This window comes from Pomacea canaliculata, linkage group LG3 (genome assembly GCF_003073045.1).
Source record: "Pomacea canaliculata isolate SZHN2017 linkage group LG3, ASM307304v1, whole genome shotgun sequence".
In the NCBI taxonomy this organism is placed as follows: Eukaryota; Metazoa; Mollusca; class Gastropoda; order Architaenioglossa; family Ampullariidae; genus Pomacea; species Pomacea canaliculata.
In genome coordinates, this window is record NC_037592.1 from 16,098,109 (window position 1) to 16,116,834 (window position 18,726).

General features: G+C 38.0%; 2 protein-coding genes across 2 annotated transcripts in view; one reads left to right on the plus strand and one right to left on the minus strand.

Annotated features, from left to right (window-relative positions):
- Positions 1–20: 20 nt before the first annotated feature.
- LOC112558929 (very-long-chain 3-oxoacyl-CoA reductase-like) lies at positions 21–9,665 on the minus strand. Its single transcript, XM_025229700.1, has 10 exons — positions 9,409–9,665; positions 8,243–8,289; positions 6,858–6,933; positions 6,171–6,278; positions 4,933–4,997; positions 3,198–3,242; positions 2,897–3,013; positions 2,477–2,542; positions 1,895–2,044; positions 21–972 (listed from the first exon to the last, which is right to left on the minus strand). The coding sequence occupies exons 1-10, from the start codon at positions 9,596–9,598 to the stop codon at positions 874–876; spliced, it is 963 nt and encodes a 320-aa protein (XP_025085485.1). The 5' UTR covers positions 9,599–9,665; the 3' UTR covers positions 21–873.
- Positions 9,666–16,751: 7,086 nt separating this feature from the next.
- The window catches only part of LOC112558573 (MAM and LDL-receptor class A domain-containing protein 2-like), a 39,676-nt gene continuing 37,701 nt past the window's right edge, over positions 16,752–18,726 (plus strand). Inside the window, exons 1-2 of the mRNA XM_025229113.1 lie at positions 16,752–16,792; positions 18,513–18,603. The gene's annotated coding sequence lies outside the window, so the exon portion shown is untranslated. The remainder of the gene's footprint in view (positions 16,793–18,512; positions 18,604–18,726) is intronic.

Consider the following 18,726-nt stretch of genomic DNA (forward strand, 5'->3'; position numbering starts at 1 on the left):
ATACACAACATGACACTGCGTGATAGTGTAATATATTTAATTTGTAAAAGTACAAACAGAAAACTTCAAACTCCTAAGGGATTAAAAAAAGAAAAAGCAAGTCAAATGGTAAGTTGAGCTAAAGTGATAGTTTCTGATATTCTGAATCGTGTCCAATCAAAATTTTGAGTTGCAAAAAAAAAAAAAAAAAAAAAGAAAATTGCTTACATAAAATTATCAAAAACACAGCCTCAGTCTGACTCATGAAGTCTGCCATGTTTGTAGACCAATGAAAGAAAATAGGAAAACTGTGTCGAGTGATGTTGGAGAAGTCACAAGCAATTTAGCTTTAGGACAGTGTGACTTTGATTTATAGCTTGAAATCTGCACAAAGCATGGAAAACTTGTATTCTGTGGAAAGACTAAGCCAACAAGAAATGTAAACAGACTTGTCTTGGTTGGGTTCTACCTTTAAAAAAGCAGGAATCACAAGCTTCATTTGTGTTCAAGGCTCTGACATTTGTTTTAGAGGTATTTGTAAGAAACAATTAGCTTTGCTACTTGAAATTTTGCTCATACATGATTCAAAGCGTCATTTGACTTGCTTGTCTCATTAAGTTCTTTTAGCAATGAAGACAAAGTTTGAAAAAGATACCAAAGAAAACACACATTATTTGCAATGTGACAAACTAGATTTTGATTCTTTGTCTCTCATTATAGTAATGCTATTAGAAAGAAAATTATCTAAGACAAAGAATGTGTAAACAGTTTGTGAATGCTTTAGATCCACATTTTTTTTTTTAAAAGAAACATCCTGCAATAAACCTAAAAGATTATTTGTCTGTTGCCAGAGTGAGTGGTTTGGCTTAACTGCCACACATTCCATGCTTTATATTATTCTTTCTTGCTAGCTTTCTTCTTTAGACCCCTGGCACGTGCTTGTTTCATCAGGTTTATCCCAACGAAACGAGGAATTATTACTGACAACTTGTCCTGTAAGAAAATTATAATAAATTGACAGCATCATTGGGAGAATTTCTCCTAATTCTTTTTAAATAAGAAACCTGTCTCAAAAGATTTTACTGATTAGAAGAATGCAAGTAATTTTTGATCCAAGCAGAAACAATAATAATATTTTATGTGATTCAAGACTTGATTCTCAAAGGAAGCAGTAATAATAGTGAATTCATTATTTTACCAACCTTAAGTTTGTAGAAACAACACAAAATGGGACAAAACCTGATTATATAAATAGCCAAATAATTTCTGAATAAAGTTACATTACATCCCTTAACACAGGATAATGTTGACTTGAAGATTTTAATTTTATGTACCTTTCTTTTGAAAAAATATGAACACAAGGGTACACATCAAAGTTATATTTTTCACCATTTTAGTCTAGCTGTTTTATTCTAATAGTTAACTTGTTTCTACATGGCATGTGATCATTAGAATCTATTGCCTGTGGAGTTAGATATCACAGTGATCATACATTTTGTGTAACCACATTCCATTGCAGCCCTATGCTATTAGTTAATCACACATTTAACTGAGGTGTACAAAATATTTATAATCTAACAATAACTACTTTCAACATTTTGTTTTAAAATCTGTTAACCCAATGATTCCAAACATTCAAAAGCTATGGTTAAATTGTTGGACAGGAAAGTACTATTATCTACTGCCTTTATTTTGCCTTACAGGGAATAAGGTGATAAAGGAGGAAACCAAAAAAGATTAACAAAAAAAAAAAAAAGATGGCCAACCATGTGTACAGGCGTCACATTCAGAGAAGTATGTTCTGCACTGATAATCTCCCAGTCCTCGATTGCATGTATTTCTTCATCACTACTCCAGCAACCTTCAGTAAGAGCTTTCTATTGTTCTGCCTTTATCTTTTATTAAGTCTTATTACCTGAAGTGCATGGCTCCAGCAACCACAAGTCTGACCCTGCATACCCACAGTTCCGAGAGCACTTCTCACAAATGACTCAGGGGAAGGTACAAAAACATTGGCCTTCCTGATCTTGCTCATCTTTGTTGCTACAAAATATGGTGTCACAACCTGGGAGAGGTAAGAGACAAAAACTCAATAAACTTAACACCAGCATGAGACAACATTCTTTACTTAAATGTCTCTCTAAGGTAAATGAGAGAAACTGGATGCTGCTACCCCTTACATTTTAATTTTCCAACCACATGATCACACTTGCCTTTTTTCCATTATTATACCGTGAAAACTTACAGAGTGCACTTAATTTTATGCCAATTAAAAATAGCTTGAAACACTTTAAAAGACTCTAGCTACTTTCCCCATTTAATTTCTCACAATGTGGATGGACAAAGTAATTATCTTGCAAATAAAGCATAAACTTCCCCAGTACACAGGAAATTAAAAAGGAATCATGATTGTAAATGTTACCACTTCTCTATTTCTTTCTTTATCACAGTGATGTTAGGGGGTTAAATAAAGTACAGATAAAAAAGAAAAACCCACTTGAAAAGTAACTCCACTACTACCATACTCTTCCTGAAGTGACAAGGTAAAGTTAATGACAAAGCTCTGCAAAAGGAGAAAAAACACAATTTTTGTACAATGGAAAAATTAGACAGCACTTGATAGCAAAAAGCTGGATTCAACTTAACACACTACCATCCTATGATCTTTGGGGACACAGTGCTTACACAACAGTGGTCAGAATTATGCATTATATTGCCAGTACAATTAGCAAAAACACAAATCCCCATTACACACTGATTTTTAAAATATTCTCCTTTTTCTTTACTCACACACATATGAAAGCAAGCATGCATACATGCATATCCATGCACGCACACACCCCTTAACACTCCAAGCACATACAAGCCTAAAACAATTAACTTTTTCTCAAATTATTCAATTTTTATTATTGCTTACCTTGGTGGCTGCATACAAAGTCAAAAATGGGACAAAGTTCTTGCCAGAAGCTGAAGCAATATTTATAATGAATCCTTTCTTCTTGGCTAGCATGCCTGGAAGAATGAGAGCTGTCATCTGCATAAAATGTGCACATATTTCATAAATCATTATTTCCTTCTTTGTCACCCAATAAAACATTCAGACTTTTCTTTAAAAAGGATTATGTTATAATCCACTCATGCAGCATTAACTATAGAATCTTTAATTAGAAGAATCAAAATATCATGTTCATAAATGGCGCAAGCAATATTTTACTCACCATCGCAACTGAAGCTGTGTTGCAGTTAATCATGTTTATTATTACCTGAAACACATCATAAAAATTTCATACCATAATAGCATACAAATGAAAGAATCTCAGAGATCAATCATACCTAAGCCATCAGGACTTTGAGCTATGGTAATTTTTTTATGCTGAGAAAGTGATACTTTTTTTTAAAATAAGTGCTTTTCTGACTCCCGTTACTTATGCACCACCAGTGAATCATAGATGCCCATGAACCCATGAATTACCACCTAACAGATTTGTCTCCCTTGTCTCCCAAGCAGAATGAGGCCATTGCAGTAGTCCACAGAAAACTATATGTTTGTAAACTCATCTGGAAGTCAAGCAAAACTAAAAATTTTGATAATATCTAGCATGAGGTACACTGTTTTAGTAAACTAATGTTTAATAAGCTTGCCAACAAGATAATATGACAAGTTCAAGGAACAAAGACTTGAAATCTTCAAAACATACCTCCACCTAATATTACTACGAAAAGTGCACCACACAGAACTTATTATTCCAGAATAGTTAATTTCATCAGAATTCTTGCATTCAAGATTGTTAAGAAAATATTCAAAATAGTAATCAGCACAAATAGTAATGAGCAATTGATTGAGTGGCAGTCCTCCCTCTATACTTTTGTAGATTTTGAGAAGGCATTTGACAGTGTAGACATCTGGATGCTGATGATTCACTATGGCATTCCACCTAAGCTTATAAATATTATCCAGGGGTTGTACAATGACTCGTCCTACCAAGTTATCCACAACGACAAACTCACTGAACTTTTCGTAATGAAGACCAGCGTAGTACAGAGTTGCATATTACTACCAACAATCTTCCTGTTGGTCATATTGGTCATAGACTGGATTATGCACAAGACAACCCAAGACAACAACACCCGTATCCAGTAGACCTTCACCAAACAGTTTGGACTTTGCAGATGACATAAGACTCCCTATCTCATCAGCAGCAACATCCACCAACCAAACTGAGTAATCTAGCAGAGGAAGCAGACAAGACTGGCTTAAAGGTCAACAGAAAAAAGACTGAAGTGATGAGAATCAAAAACCAACAGGAACTTCCAATCCAACTTCAAGGAGAGAACATCCTGGAAACAGATCTCTTTGTGGGAGCATTGTCAACAAGGACAGTGGAGCAGACGATGACATCAAAAGCCGCATCAACAAGGCCAGGCATGTTTTCAACAGACTACGCCTCATCTGTAACTCCCAAGCATTATCCTTCTACTGTAAGACCCGCATCTTCAACGCCAATTTGAAAGCTGTCCTACTTTATGGTTCTGAAACCTGAAGAGTCACAAACACCATCAACAACACATTCCAGACCTTTACCAACCAATGCCTACGCCATATCCTGGGAATAAGATGGCCTGAAAAGATCTCCAACAGCAGCCTGTGGAAAAGAACCAACCAGAATGCCACTAGACAAGACATCAAAAAGCGCAAATGGGGCTGGATAGGACACAAATCAGCTGACACCACTGCCAGGCAGGCAGGGGAAGAGGAGATTTGGGAGACCAAAGCAGACTTGGATAAGAACAGTTGTGAGCGAGGTAAAGGACATCGAAACCACATGGGCCCAACTGAAGGGGGGATGCCCAAAACTGGGTCTACTGGCCAGGTGTTGTTGCGGCCCTATGCTCCTAGAGAAGTAACAAGGAATAAACTAAACTAATGAGCACACACACACACACAAGCAATACCTTCTCCAGATTCTCCACTTCAGCAAAGTACTGTGGAAAGTCATAGGACATCCCAACATTGTTTACTGGAAAATAAACCAGAGATCTTTGAAACGTTCACTGCATACTTCGAATGCAGAACTGCACATGATGCATCTCATTTACCCCCTTATATAATCCTTTGGTTGAGAAATTTACTATTTATCATGGTAGTCATATTTACTTAGTCTCCATAAAAGTAAAAGTGTGTTTATCTTGTCAAAGTATACTTATTTAAGGCATCTAGCCCTTGTGCCATTTTAAAAATTATTCTATTCAATTTTCATCAATCATTGGATTTAGTTTTAGTTTGAATATCAATCTCCTGCCTCTATTCCTATTAAAAAAAAAAAGTTATAATGCTCTATTCTATTTGACATCTGTTACATAACAGGTCAAATGTGTATAGCAAACAGCACATTATGTTTTCCCACATTCAATACATTTTAAATAAGTATAACTGCAAGTGCGTGCTTCAAAGCATGCAGTTCAAGAACCTTTCTATGGAAGAAAGATGGAAATCTGGTGTAAGAAAATCAACATGTAATACTTTTGTCAATTATATTACATGGACAGACAATATCCAGAAAAGAGTGTGATCTCTTTCCCCCCTTAGCAGATAGGAAAAAGGAGAGAAGAAAATCCAGTTTATTCAATAGCAAATACAATCAAAAATAAAGGATGCAAAAGTGCATATAGTAAATATTTGCACGTATGTGTTAACATACTAACAGTCATGTTAAAAAATAAAAATTACAAACATTATTTAATATCAAAATACAAAACCTTAGCTGTGAAAATTACAGAGTTCATATAGAGGTGACCAAACAAAATTCTACCCATTTCCTGGACATCTTTTAACATTTATCTCTACGTCAGTCATTTAGATCCACTCTTTGCTGGCAACATAAAGAAAACTCAATGAATAAATTTAACAGGCAATTAAAATTTCTACCAAATAACCTCCATTGCAAATCTCAATAATGTATTTATTTTGAAAAAGAAAAATTTGCCTGCCTGATTTTCTTCTTTAATTTTTCATTTAGGGAACATTCAAAAGGTATGAGACTGTACCTGCCTTTCCAAGTTTTGAGACTTTTTCTAAACCTTTTATTAGTTTAAGCAAACTGAACAAAATTCTGACAACAGGAAAATCTATTCTTCATTTTCCCCAGCAAATTTCAACTATTAAATTTATACCCTGATAATCAGCATCTTACCAAGGGTACCAATGTCCATTCCTGACAGTTCTTTGCCAATATCAGCATAGATGTCTGCTTGAGTGAAGTCTGCAGCAATTACTTTTGTCTTCACTTTGAATCGACTCTCTGTTTGAAGAATACGTTACTTCAAAATAAGGCAATTATAAGAAGTCCCAGTGAGTGCTGTTTTAACTTTCATTTCTCTACAGCAGCAAACACCCACCCATCCGTCTCAAACAGCTGAAATAAGCACAGTATAAAATACTACTATTTCCCAAAGTCTGAGTGAATAACCTCCTTCAGTTCTTAATATAAAATCTACCAGCATAAAAAGTATTAGGAAGTCAAAAGCCCTCACAGTGACTGTCCACACATACAACTAATTAATACCTTTGCAGTTTTGTCATTGGCTGTTATTTTGACAACATGGGCATATACTTGTACATTCACAGGATCTGAATTTCGACCGCTTTATATGCAGAGTGCTATCTGTAATCTTATATCCCAAGAAGGAAACTGGACTGTTTAATCAACAATATCTTGTATAAAGCTTAGTTCTTTTACTTGAGAAAAAAAAAATTGTTAAAATCATGGAGGAGAATAAAAGACTGTAAAAGATATTTGAACATCTTACACAAAGTGGGGACTAAATACTAGAATGTTATGTATGAAAATATAGACAAGAGGTCTCATTTTCTCCCTTACCAATATCTTTTGCCATATCCTCCAGTTTTGATCTAGTCCGGCTGATAAGCACAACATTGAGTCCCCTCCTTGCCAGCTGTTCATGACAAGCAATGAACCAGACACGTGAAATGAATCTTAATTATTTTATTTGAAATGCATGCATTCTTTGCACTCTGAGTATGTAAATACAAGTACAGTTAAGTATTTACGACAGCAGAGCCAAAGCAGTTGATGCTGTGATGCTGAAGGACACGCAAGACTACAGCACTGTCATTTTGAATTCATATTATTCTACATACACCCTAAGTCAAAGCTATATCAAATATGTACACACACACATATTAATGATCAGCCTCTAGAAATATCAACTAAAGATTTTGCAAACATGGATCATATTATAAGCAAAAGCCACTGCTATCTTTAATATGCAGTCCTGTTCATAATACAATTTGTTTTTAACACCCCAGGGAGGTTATGAATATGTTCCCTTCAAATGACTGCATCTCACCATCAAGAAGCCATCAAAGAGACACTTACTATTTTAGCCTTTGTGTGAGTAGCCTTCCCCCCAGCCTGCCCCAATCTCTTCTAAACACCACATGCATTTTTTTCAGTTTCCTAAGTCAGGCAACTTCATTTAATGTGTATTTCTATTGTTAAATAGCTAAATCTTGTCAATTTTTCAGTAACTAGATTAGACTGCATTCCTTTTAGGATGTTAAATCCTGCTATATTCCTACATGCCACATAGTATTAGTAAAGTGCATATCAGTGCAGGACTAACTCCTGCCAGTCCTGGTCTATAAGCAAACAACAGAATTTATACATACTATTTTTTGAAATTTTACGACCTATGTGGAGGGGTTGCAGCTCTTAATGATCTTATTAAGGGAAATGCTAAGAAATAACCCATTTAGCATTCATAGTGGATGCTAATTTGTTAGCTCCCTGTTAACGCTTTAAATTAAAACGACTGCTGCTAAAACTCTTCAGCCTGATTTATAATTACTTTTGGGATTTGAATGTAAAGGCAAAGGTCATCCTCTAACCTTTTCAGGTTGTTGGGGAATAAGGTGTTAGAGACCTCACTTTTCTCGTGACCAGCTTTATTCCTCTCCCTCACTGCCTTACCTTCCCCAACCCTCTATGGAGTCAGGTACCCATTCCTACCAGCTGGGTCAACTAGGGGATGTTTGCTGTACTACTCAGGTATGGAACCAGTGCACCTCTCAATTCAAATCTGATGATACTGAAACAGTTTCAAACTAAACTGTATGTTGTCACCACTCTACACTGTTTTCCAAATATCTTTGTTATTTAAAACCCAAAGAATTTTATAAGACAAAGCCACCTCTCCATAAAATACAAATTATTCATGTTTGTGGAATTACTAATAGACTAACCTCTTCTGCATAAGCTTTGCCAATGCCATCTGTGCACCCAGTCACAACTGAAAAAGACACAGCAACACTACTTTCTCAATGCTAACCATACATTTATATGTTGAAAGTTAAAAAAGTGTGATTTAGTAATGCGTGATCCAGTGTGTACTTTCAACATAAAAAGTACATCACAAGAGTCATTAGCTTTATTTTCATTTTTTAGAAGAGTGCATATATACTGACCTAAACTTAATTCCACTTTTTGAGGTGCTGAAGGCAGACAATGAAAGGTCTGAGCTCATGCGATGTTGCTCTAACTTAAAGCCTACTTTTGTGATACCATGAAGACCTTTTTCTGGAACACAGGTGAGAACTACTATGTTCAACAGCAGGTATCTTGTCAAAAGAACAGCCTTATTCTTAGATTTACAAAAATAATATCTTGTAATAAACTAAACTCAGCCATTTAATAAACGTTTGCCTTTGGCTGGACCTTTAAAAAGCCTATACTTTTTAGCTGACTCAAGTACTCAAACAAAAAGCTGTTTACTCTGATCTACAATAGGGGATAGCATGTATCTAGCTGGATGACATGATTTGTTTCTTGCCCAGGCTTGATGAGTGAGATTTTTAAACACCATTTGCAAGTAAGGCTATTCGCATAGACAGTTCTGAGTGCGGGCGCTACAACCAGTGAGAAAGTGTGCGAGTTCCAAACACACAACCATGGTATTTATTGTTCTGTTGACAAGTGCTTTATCCGGGAAAAGGTTGGGGAAGTGGGGTGGTGACGCCAGGGTTACCACTGTCACAAATAGTGAAGATTACTGGATTAGCTGTTATGGATTAAAATCTCGTATCTACACGTATGTGGCACCTGTTTACATAGGGCTATTTTGCCGTGATATAGCCCACGCACACCTGGGGATGATTATATATATATATATACAAACCACATCGACTCAGCCGTATTGGCCTCCACCCCGAGTCGATCCTTATAAGCACAACGTAAAATCAAATCGACCCAACGCCGAAAGTCACATTGACTCATAACTAAAATACAAATCGACCACCGGTGACACAAGTAACTATTTGCGTCAAATATTACTAACAGAGCCATTTGATCTTCGTGCAATACACACGAACAAGGCCACATTTTCGGCATTTGATATGAACTGTTGACTTACCTGCCCAGGGTCCTGCGTTTTTAAAGTTAGCAGACAGGCCTAGGAAACTGGAAAGGAAATACGTGCAAACACCACTAAGAAAGCTTGAGGTAGCTCTAAAGGCTGCAAATGCTGTAACCAAAACGCCTACAATTGTGAAATAGTCGGCTGATTTGCCTAGGTAACTCTGTATAATATCTGTAACAGCCATCGTGACAAGCGTCAAGCCGAGGACGCGAAAGCAACTCGGTCCGTTTACAGATATGTCTAAACAAGTATTAAACTATTCAAGAACAAAGTCTTGGCTAAAAGTGATTCAGTCTGTATATTATTTATGAAAGCGCCCTCTGAGCAAATCATTGGAAAAACGCTATATAAATCATTATTAATTTATTATCGAGAATTAATGCAAGGGCCACGGAAATTCATCTGCCCCGGAGCACGTGCTGGCTTTCGACGGCCGTTCGTGCGTCAACGTCTGCGCTGCGAATGTGAAGAAGGTGGAAAAGGTCATCTGATAAAGAGAAAGCAATCGCTGCAAACGATTTAGGGACAATTTCGATTGTCAACAGCGGTCAAATGTTAGACAGAAATGCTTTTTAAGCGTTCTGCCCATTGCTCTAAACACAGGTTATATGACATATCTATATATAACTCCATGCTCCTAACGCGATCTGAAGAATGATCGACGTACGTTACTCGAGAAGCCTGTACGGCATCTTCCTAATTACTTTCTTTAAAACTCTCTTCCATACCGAATCGAATAATATCGCATAAAAAATTAATAAACTAATAACAAATGTAAAGGGAAATAAAGAAAACAACAAAAGAAGATAATTTGAACGAGTAATTAACAGCTACCATGGCAGTTGCACGAGTGCTTATACGTACTATATCAGATCGACATGCATTGGAGGTTTGCTCGTCAGTTGTCAACATTGTAAGACTTGACAAGAAATCTTTGCTATTAATTTCATTTATTATTTAAAGTCTCCTTCGCCAGTGAACGCACTTAACATCAATATCGCTATCGATGATGTGGCAAGATCGAGTAGCAGGCGCCATTGAAATAACAAATGATTTATGTGAATTGATATACACTGTTTTAAGATGAGGAAAAGCGTAAGGACAATAACAGCCAGACCACTTTTCCCACTTCTTGTACATTGGACTTCGATTTCTCGTTGCTATCTATAAGACACTGCTAACATTTCTTCATTTAATTCCTTTTACATCCACTAACAAGTGAGGAATATTTTCTTGCGTGTGAGGGTCGATCAGACGTTCAGAATGGAAGCGGGTCATACATAAGACGTGTCCAGAAATCTTTGCTATTTATTTCGTTTATTATTTAAAGTCTCCTTCGCTAGTGAACGCTTTTGACATTAATGTCAATCGATGCTGTACGTGGCAAGAGTAGCAGGCTGCATGATCACAGCTGTATGGTAATAGCAAAAGATTATTGCTCGACTTTCACTTGAAAATGTATCAGTCTGCAGGACAGCATAGGTTATGTAGCTGTTTTAGTGTAAATGCATTATAGCATGCAGTAAAACGTGTATCGTACGATGCCAGGAAAAAGACATGCGACATAGGTTCTCACATGAAGTAAATCGACGAACTGTTGACATTTCTTTATCACATACAGCAGTCAAAACTTAAATGAACTGTGCTTGTAGCGATTACAAAGGGCTGATAACAATTAATTATGTTATCGCTTGATCTTAGATGAAGCGTGATGTGAAACTAGAATGTTTGTTTTTCTTTTTTAAACACACTTGACGTACAACAATTTTATTACCGTTTTGTGTGTATTGACTGTCACCTTATACAAAACTTTGTGAAGACCTCTTTGTTACCGTAGGCGTGAAAAGATATATTTGATGGTTTGAAAATTGCTGTTAGATTATCCTTTTACGTGTATACTTAATTACTGGCTTTGTCACTATAATGGATGCAATATATTCCAACACACGAGTGGATTTGAGCTGCACAGACCGCCTACCCGGGGTCCTTCTATTTCTGTCCTCAATAATACCAACTCCTGGATATATGTTACAGTAGTATTCTTTATTCCTAATCCTTTCTTCTTGGGTAGTTCAATGACTTCAGCAGATGAATCCCGTGTTTCCTTCTGTAGCGACCTGTATGTTGAATAGGAAAGTACATGTAACTGAAGTAGCTCGAACTGATTGAACAGAGTCCTATTTACTGAACGTTACATCCCGCTGTACAAATTTACACAGTAGTGGCGACAGGGCCGACAGGTATACGCACCTGATTGTCTTTATCACAAAGTCAGGTAAGTTTGTGACTTGTTATACACCTCGCCAACTATCTGTGATGTCTTCTTTGACTTTGAACGGACCGCGGCGTGCTGGGACCGTGTGGCAGGGTATACTTCATGGGAGATAGTGATGAGGAGTCGTTGCGCTTTCAGTATGATAACGAGCCGTATCAATGTAAACCTATCTCAGCCTGTCTGATACATTTTATTGAAGGACTAATTTGATGAATTCACTTTCTTCAATGTTGCGACAAAATGTTCTTTAAGAAATGTCTGACTGTTTAGCTGTGTATTTAATATATATTTGCCTATCCACCCGTTCATGCGCGCGTGTGTGTGTGTGCATATGTAAAATGCGAACCCACCTAGGGTTTTCACAAACCTGGGAGAATCTAGCAGATAATTAAAGTATTCTATTTCTATTGCACAATTCTGTCCTCTAATTTCAGTAAGGTAAGCATATCAAACTTACAGAACTTACAAAAGAAACTGTAGATGTGTTTTATATATATACTGAGCGAAGCCCTGTTCAGAAAACAGCGATTGTGTTTGAAGGGTTTTGTCTTTACTGTTTGTGATCTGCTTCTTCTAAACAGATGCTAACAAATTTCTGTTCATAAAATATCTTGAGAACTCCATGGACTCGATAAGCTGAGTTTAAACTTTAAGTGAACTCAATGATTTCATTGAAAACATCTCCCCATTGAACTGCAATTGGAGATTAGGCTTTCTTTTCTCTGGTCTGATAACACAGACTTGTTTTTACTTCGTATTTTAGTGGGTGTGTAGAGTTATTCATTTTCAGTTCATCTCCTTTTTCTGGAAGACTGTAGATCATAGTGCGCTGAACCATAACTGGATATCACTAGTCTATACGGTTGCGCCAGATCGTTCTCTTCCCATGGAGGGAAGTAAAACGTTTGCTTTTTTCCTGGCTTTTGCTGCTGCTCTTTCAGGTAAGAAGAATATTCACTATGAAAAAAAAAAATAAGAAAAGTGAGACTATGTCCGTGCCAGATTTACTTCTATATAATTAAACTTTTTTCAGTATGCACATAATAATTCATTGTAAGCATTTATTATGAGAATAAATTGTGACTGGAAATCTGATAAAGGTTACATTTCAAAATGTTAGTTCACACTCGTGTGTAAGCTGCGTGGTAAAATTTGTCAATTTGTAAAGATTCTTACACTTCTTATTTATTTGAAGCTAGCCGGCCAAGTTTGTCATTTTTTTTTTTTTATGAACAGCCAGCAGAGGTCAGGTACTGAACTGTAACTTTGAGCGAGACTTCTGCCAGTGGAGACAGGTCACAGGAACCGATAACCTGGACTGGCAGCGACATTCTGGCAGCACCCCTTCACCAAACACGGGACCCAGTTTTGACCACACAACGGGCAGTAAGTGCATTTGCCTCCCAATTTCTGCTTGCTTCTTTTTTCACCATTTGTAGCCAGGCTGTAATCGCAATAACGACGCTGAAAGACTTTCTCCATTTTGTTGACTGTTCTGTCTCGCATATTTATGCAGTGTGGGTTAATGCTTAGCACAGACATGCTGGATGTATATCAATCATCTTAAACAAAATAAAACTGGTGTGGTACCCAATCAAAATGCGACGACAATCATGATCATGGAACAAACTTAATTTGTCTTTATTTGTTTATTCGGCTTGGCTTTTGTAGTCATAATACAATGATTTACAAACCAGAAACTGGAAAACAATGAAGAGTGTGTAGGAGGATGAGAGACAACGTAAGCCCCATTCCCAAGGGAAGTTGCCACTGGCCCCTCATCGGCAACATGGCAGTCTGTGTCATCATAACATCATAATCATAGCTGCATTAGACGTTCGGATACTTTCACTGACAACAGATCTGACATCTTCTTGAGCTGTAAAAATCAAACAAAACTGCAAGCAGTTCTCGTAACTGCTCTTTTATCTTTACAGGAAATGGCTCCTACATCTACTTCGACAGCTCCCACGGCACGGAGGGCGCCAAAGCCCAGCTGTACAGCCCCTTGCTGACTGTTGGGAGGAACAACTACACGTGCCTGACGTTCTGGTACCACATGTACGGGGAGCACGTCAGCACCCTGACGCTGTACCACAACAAGACGAGACTGTGGACACGCTCCGGTGACCAAGGCAACGTGTGGCTGCAGGCGCGCATCACCATCACGGCCATCCTTCACGAGGAGGTGGGTTGGTGAGCTGAGTAGAGCCACGGACTTTATTACACATCCGTGGGTAGAGTTTTACGCCGTCCAGCAGCGGATGCATGGCAAGTTTGTCCAGCTCTACAAACAGATCCGAACTCAGAACCCACGATCATCTTCACTGTCTATGAGGAGATGGGGTTTCAAAAACAAAAACAAACAAAAAAAGAAGAGGACAAGAGAGAAAGAAAATCATGAACGCTGTCACTGTCACGGACGCCGGCTCTCACCAGAGCAACACACACATACACGACATCCATACGCGTTCTTTCAACACACAATACCACGATTGCCTGAGGCTGTCCAAATCGGGCCTGAGTACTTTTCCAACCTCGTTCCAGCCAAAAATTCTACGGCCGAACCGTGCTCACCAAATACTCCGTGTCACAGTTGACCCTTTTCCCGCTGACACTCTCATTCATTCTCCCATACATGCTTTCTACCCTTGCAGTTCATAAGTAGCGAAGGGGTTAAACCAGCGGTTCTCAACCTTTTACTTGTGACGCCCCCCTGACGAACAAAGGTATGTCCGCGCGCCCCCCTTAGCCAGCAATGTAAGCTAATTTCACTAATACCGGTATAAGAAACTTTAAAAAAAATGACCACCTTCGCGCCCCCCTTGTAAGCGCCCCACAGGTTGAGAACCGCTGGGTTAAACTAACCTAAAAACATGGAGACACGGACTGGTCCGTGACACTCACAGGCATCTCCAAGTAGAGGTCAGGTTTTGTGCGCCATAGTCTCAAACGAACTGGCAGATAAGCGGTATGGATTCTCAGAATTTACATATCAAAGTCAACAAGAACAGTATTGGCTAGCTGCTTACCTAGCTATTTATTGTTCGCATATGTATATGTTTACATTAAATTCGTCATACGCTTGTACATGAAGATGAACGAAAGCGGAAAACTGCTGTTCGGATGGCGAACATCTAGAATCCTAATAATTATACAAATACAAGATACTACTAAATGTCATCTGTCAGTGTATTTTGAAAACTGAAAAACATGCATTTTTAAACAAGGTCTTGAACTCTGACCGTTCTCGTCTTACTTCTCTAGATTATTATTGAAGCCGTGAAAGGACGGGGTGTCAAAGGTGACATAGCCGTTGACGACATATCCTACAGGTCCGGCTCCTGCCCCTCCCTTGGTAAGATGCTCTAGTCTCGTTTTCTGCTATGGTCTTCTTGATTTCTGTCTTCTAAAAATCTCTCGACGAATAGAATACAGTGGTACCTCGATATACGAGTGCCCTAAGATACGAGTGTTTTGAGATACGAGCCGCCGAGCGAGCGATATTTTGCTTCGAGATGAGAGCAAGATTTGACATACGAGGAATCGCACACTACACCACTGCACACGACCCCAACATGCGGGGCGGATGTTGGGGTCGTGTGCAGCGTCTAACAGTTTCTCCCACCTCAGACTAGACCTCAGTCTGTGTGCTTGTTTCCCTCGTGTTCGAAGCATTTTTGATAAGTTGGGTTCGCGTTTTTTGCTTTTTGTACATTTACAAAACATTATCACTAAACATTAAACATTATAGAGATGGAGGAGTTTATCTCTACAAGAGATATAAGGGGGATCTTGGGAATGTGGAAGAAAGTTGTAGAGTTCGTGGATAAAAATCACCCCGAAAAAGTTGCAACTGGTCGTGCATTGGAGTTGTTCAACGAAATTTGCCTCATTTCCGCAATATCCTGAAAGGAAGAAACAAATCTCCGTGGACAATTTAAACGATCTGCAGGTGAAAATGAGCAAAGTGTGGCGAAAAAAGCGAAGACCAGTGACGAAAATTAAGCACTTCCGTAAGCACTTCACTTTTTCTTTTATTATGTTTTTTTTTTTATAGAATATGTATTTGTTATTTATAAATAAATGTTTCTTCTTGTAAATACATTTTCTTATTCAAAAACACTTAACAAAAACAACTGAGGTGGTGTTTTGGGAGCTGGAACGGATTAATGGCATTTCTATTAATTTCAATGGGGAACATTGCTTTGAGATACGAGCAATTTGACATACGAGCAAGGTTACGGAACGAATTAAACTCGTATGTCGAGGTACCACTATACATCAAACTGTACATATATATATATAGGTGTAAGTGTTTGTCATGGCGCTATACATCCAAGAAACAACTTTTCTGCTTTCTCACAACGACCAAAATGTTCTTTTATTCTCCTTTTCTCGACACTTCTGCGGTTCTGCTTCCTATCAAATCTTTATCGTCACCGCGCTCATCATTGCAATACGTCTTATTCATCTGCGTTGACTAATCTTGCAGCCACACTCAGACCCACTCGGCAGCCAGGAACCACTGGGCCCACGCCAGCCCCTGTCTCTCTCAGCTGTGACTTCGAGACCTCAGACTTGTGTGGCTATACACAGGACCGGAGAGACAATTTTGACTGGCTCCGTAAGTCAGGCCCCAGTGCTTCTGCCATCACTGGACCCAACAGTGATCACACGATGGGCACGAACTACGGTAAGTTTTGCCTGACGGATGAGTGATAGTCATGAATAAATGTAGACGGGCTAAGCTATACATTGTCATAATTCAGTAAAAAAAAACTTTTAATATTTTAATCATCTGCATTATTATTTTCAACATTGATGTTTTCATTGTAGGCTACTATATGTACATGGCGGCTTTCAACCATGCTGCCGGTACCAAGACGCGCCTCATTTCTCCCACATACCCGGGGTCGACAGTCAGGTGTCTGCAGTTCTGGTACAACATGTACGGTAGTAACGTTGGTAATCTGAGCGTGTACTTTGCCGCCAACGCCAGTGGGAGGAAATTATGGGGCACCTAGATGGACTTTAAGTGGAAACCAAGGTCCAGGATGGCAAGTCGCACAGATCACCATTCCATCAGGAGGACAATATTCAGTAAGATTCAGAAACCAAATTTAGAAAATGTTCAGATCTTGGCCACGAGTTATTCGTTCATGATCTTGACAATATAAACTCGCATGTGTAGTTGTTGGGTTCTTGTTACCTAGCTGGTTCCTTTTTTGTCAGATTCCTTTAGCGTAGCTCATATAATAGGAGGCGTCATTAATTTTCATCCCACGTGACCCCAAAATTATGTTCTAATTCTAACCTGACTCGTGTGATTAGCTGCCAAACAAACTCCAACCTGATAGACAACAAAGTCTTTGTCCACAAATCGATTTCCTCATTTCTACGATGAAGACATTTTATGAACAGATATATTGAAATAAAATAAACTTATATAGTCATATAATTTACATAGGCGTGAAACGTCAGAGTTCAATTCCAACCTTTTAACTAGGGTTATCCACAGTTACGGATGAAAACGGATATAGAACTTATATTAAATAATCAACGCACCTATAAGTAACGTTCTTGTTGGGGTCCGTAAAAATATTCTGGTTTAGGACATGTTAACAAGGTCTAGTCGGTGTAAAGATGAGTTGTACTCATTGTCTGGGCTGCTGTATTTTCCTGGGTGTGGCAAAAGGTCTCCGGTCGATTTGACCATTTGCCAATTCGACCACAGACACATGCAGACATGCAGTAATCGATTCGACCACAGCATCATATATGCAATAATTCGGCAACAAAATAAATGAATTTTTATGTAATCTTTATCGCCGTCGGTTGACTTGTGGACTTCGATCTTGCTCTTTCATCGTTGTGTTCGTGCGCGCGATCGGTCGATCGAGCGCGCATGCGCATGCGTTATAGACAAAGTAGTTTAAATTATTATTTGTAGCTTCGATTTGCATGCAGTTTGTCGAATCGACCGGTGACTTTGCACATGTTTGTAACACTTAAAACTGTTTTAAGGATGAAAATTTAATTTTTTTTTCAAACGTCACTCGTTATATATGCCTTTAGATGCCTTTACACATTAACGAATTATAAATTAAACTATTATTATAATTATTGCGTGAACGAAAGTCTAGCTTATAAGCAGTTTTTCTTATTTCAAATAAGTTTTAGTTTTAGTCTGAAAAGTTCAAACTTTGTGTTGTTTCTAAAAAACTGATTAAATTGATTTAAGGTCTAGTTTGTAAAATTAGACATGAGTCTCACTGAAGAGAAACAACAATTATTATATCGGTTCCGCGCGCTTTCCGCTCGAAGTTGGGAAATGATGGCATGGTTAGTGTCGTCTGTCACACGATCGAGGTGCTGATACCAAAGCTCACAAATTTTTAAGACGGCACCTTCGTTTATCAAATTACATTAATGTATTAGTCAAACATATACACATTAATTACCTGCTATAAAGAATACTAATTATGAGGATGAGGAGAGCTATAGTAACTTTCGTTGCATTGTCCGTTCGCCTGCGACAGTTGAGTGCATGTCGACATACGTACTATAACAACGTTGTTTTTTTTTTTCTTCTTTAAAATACTTGTTGACAATATATGTATAATAAACAATGATTTAGAGCTTAAGGAATAATAAAATATAGTAATTTCTGCTTTATCTTCGAATAAAATTTTTGAATGCTTAAAATTAAACCGATAAAAACGTACTATAACAAAAATAAAAAGATAAAAATCATGTGGATTTTTGGATAGGACTTTCAAACAAAGAGTTTAGGTTATTCTCGTTTTGATCATTTGTGCAGGTAGTGTTTGAAGCTCAACGGGGAAATGGTCTTTTGGGTGACATTGCCATTGATGATGTTCTTTTGCGAAATGGAGCATGTGCTTCTCCAGGTATGTGTAGGACAGTATGCAAACACATAGGAGCCATAGACATAGATGAAAAAATCTACACTGTTTACTACAGACAGCGAGATAAAATCACTATTTTGTCCAATTTTAAATAGTGACCCAACT

Excerpts from the sequence above, each read along its gene's own strand:
- LOC112558929 (XM_025229700.1), bottom strand. The coding sequence starts at position 9,598 with ATGGCTGTTACAGATATTATACAGAGTTACCTAGGCAAATCAGCCGAC. Across the intron at positions 6,934-8,242 it reads GCAAAGCTTATGCAGAAGAG|CTGGCAAGGAGGGGACTCAA; the intron begins GTTAGTCTATTA and ends TGTCATGAACAG. Across the intron at positions 4,998-6,170 it reads AATGGACATTGGTACCCTTG|TAAACAATGTTGGGATGTCC; the intron begins GTAAGATGCTGA and ends TTTATTTTCCAG.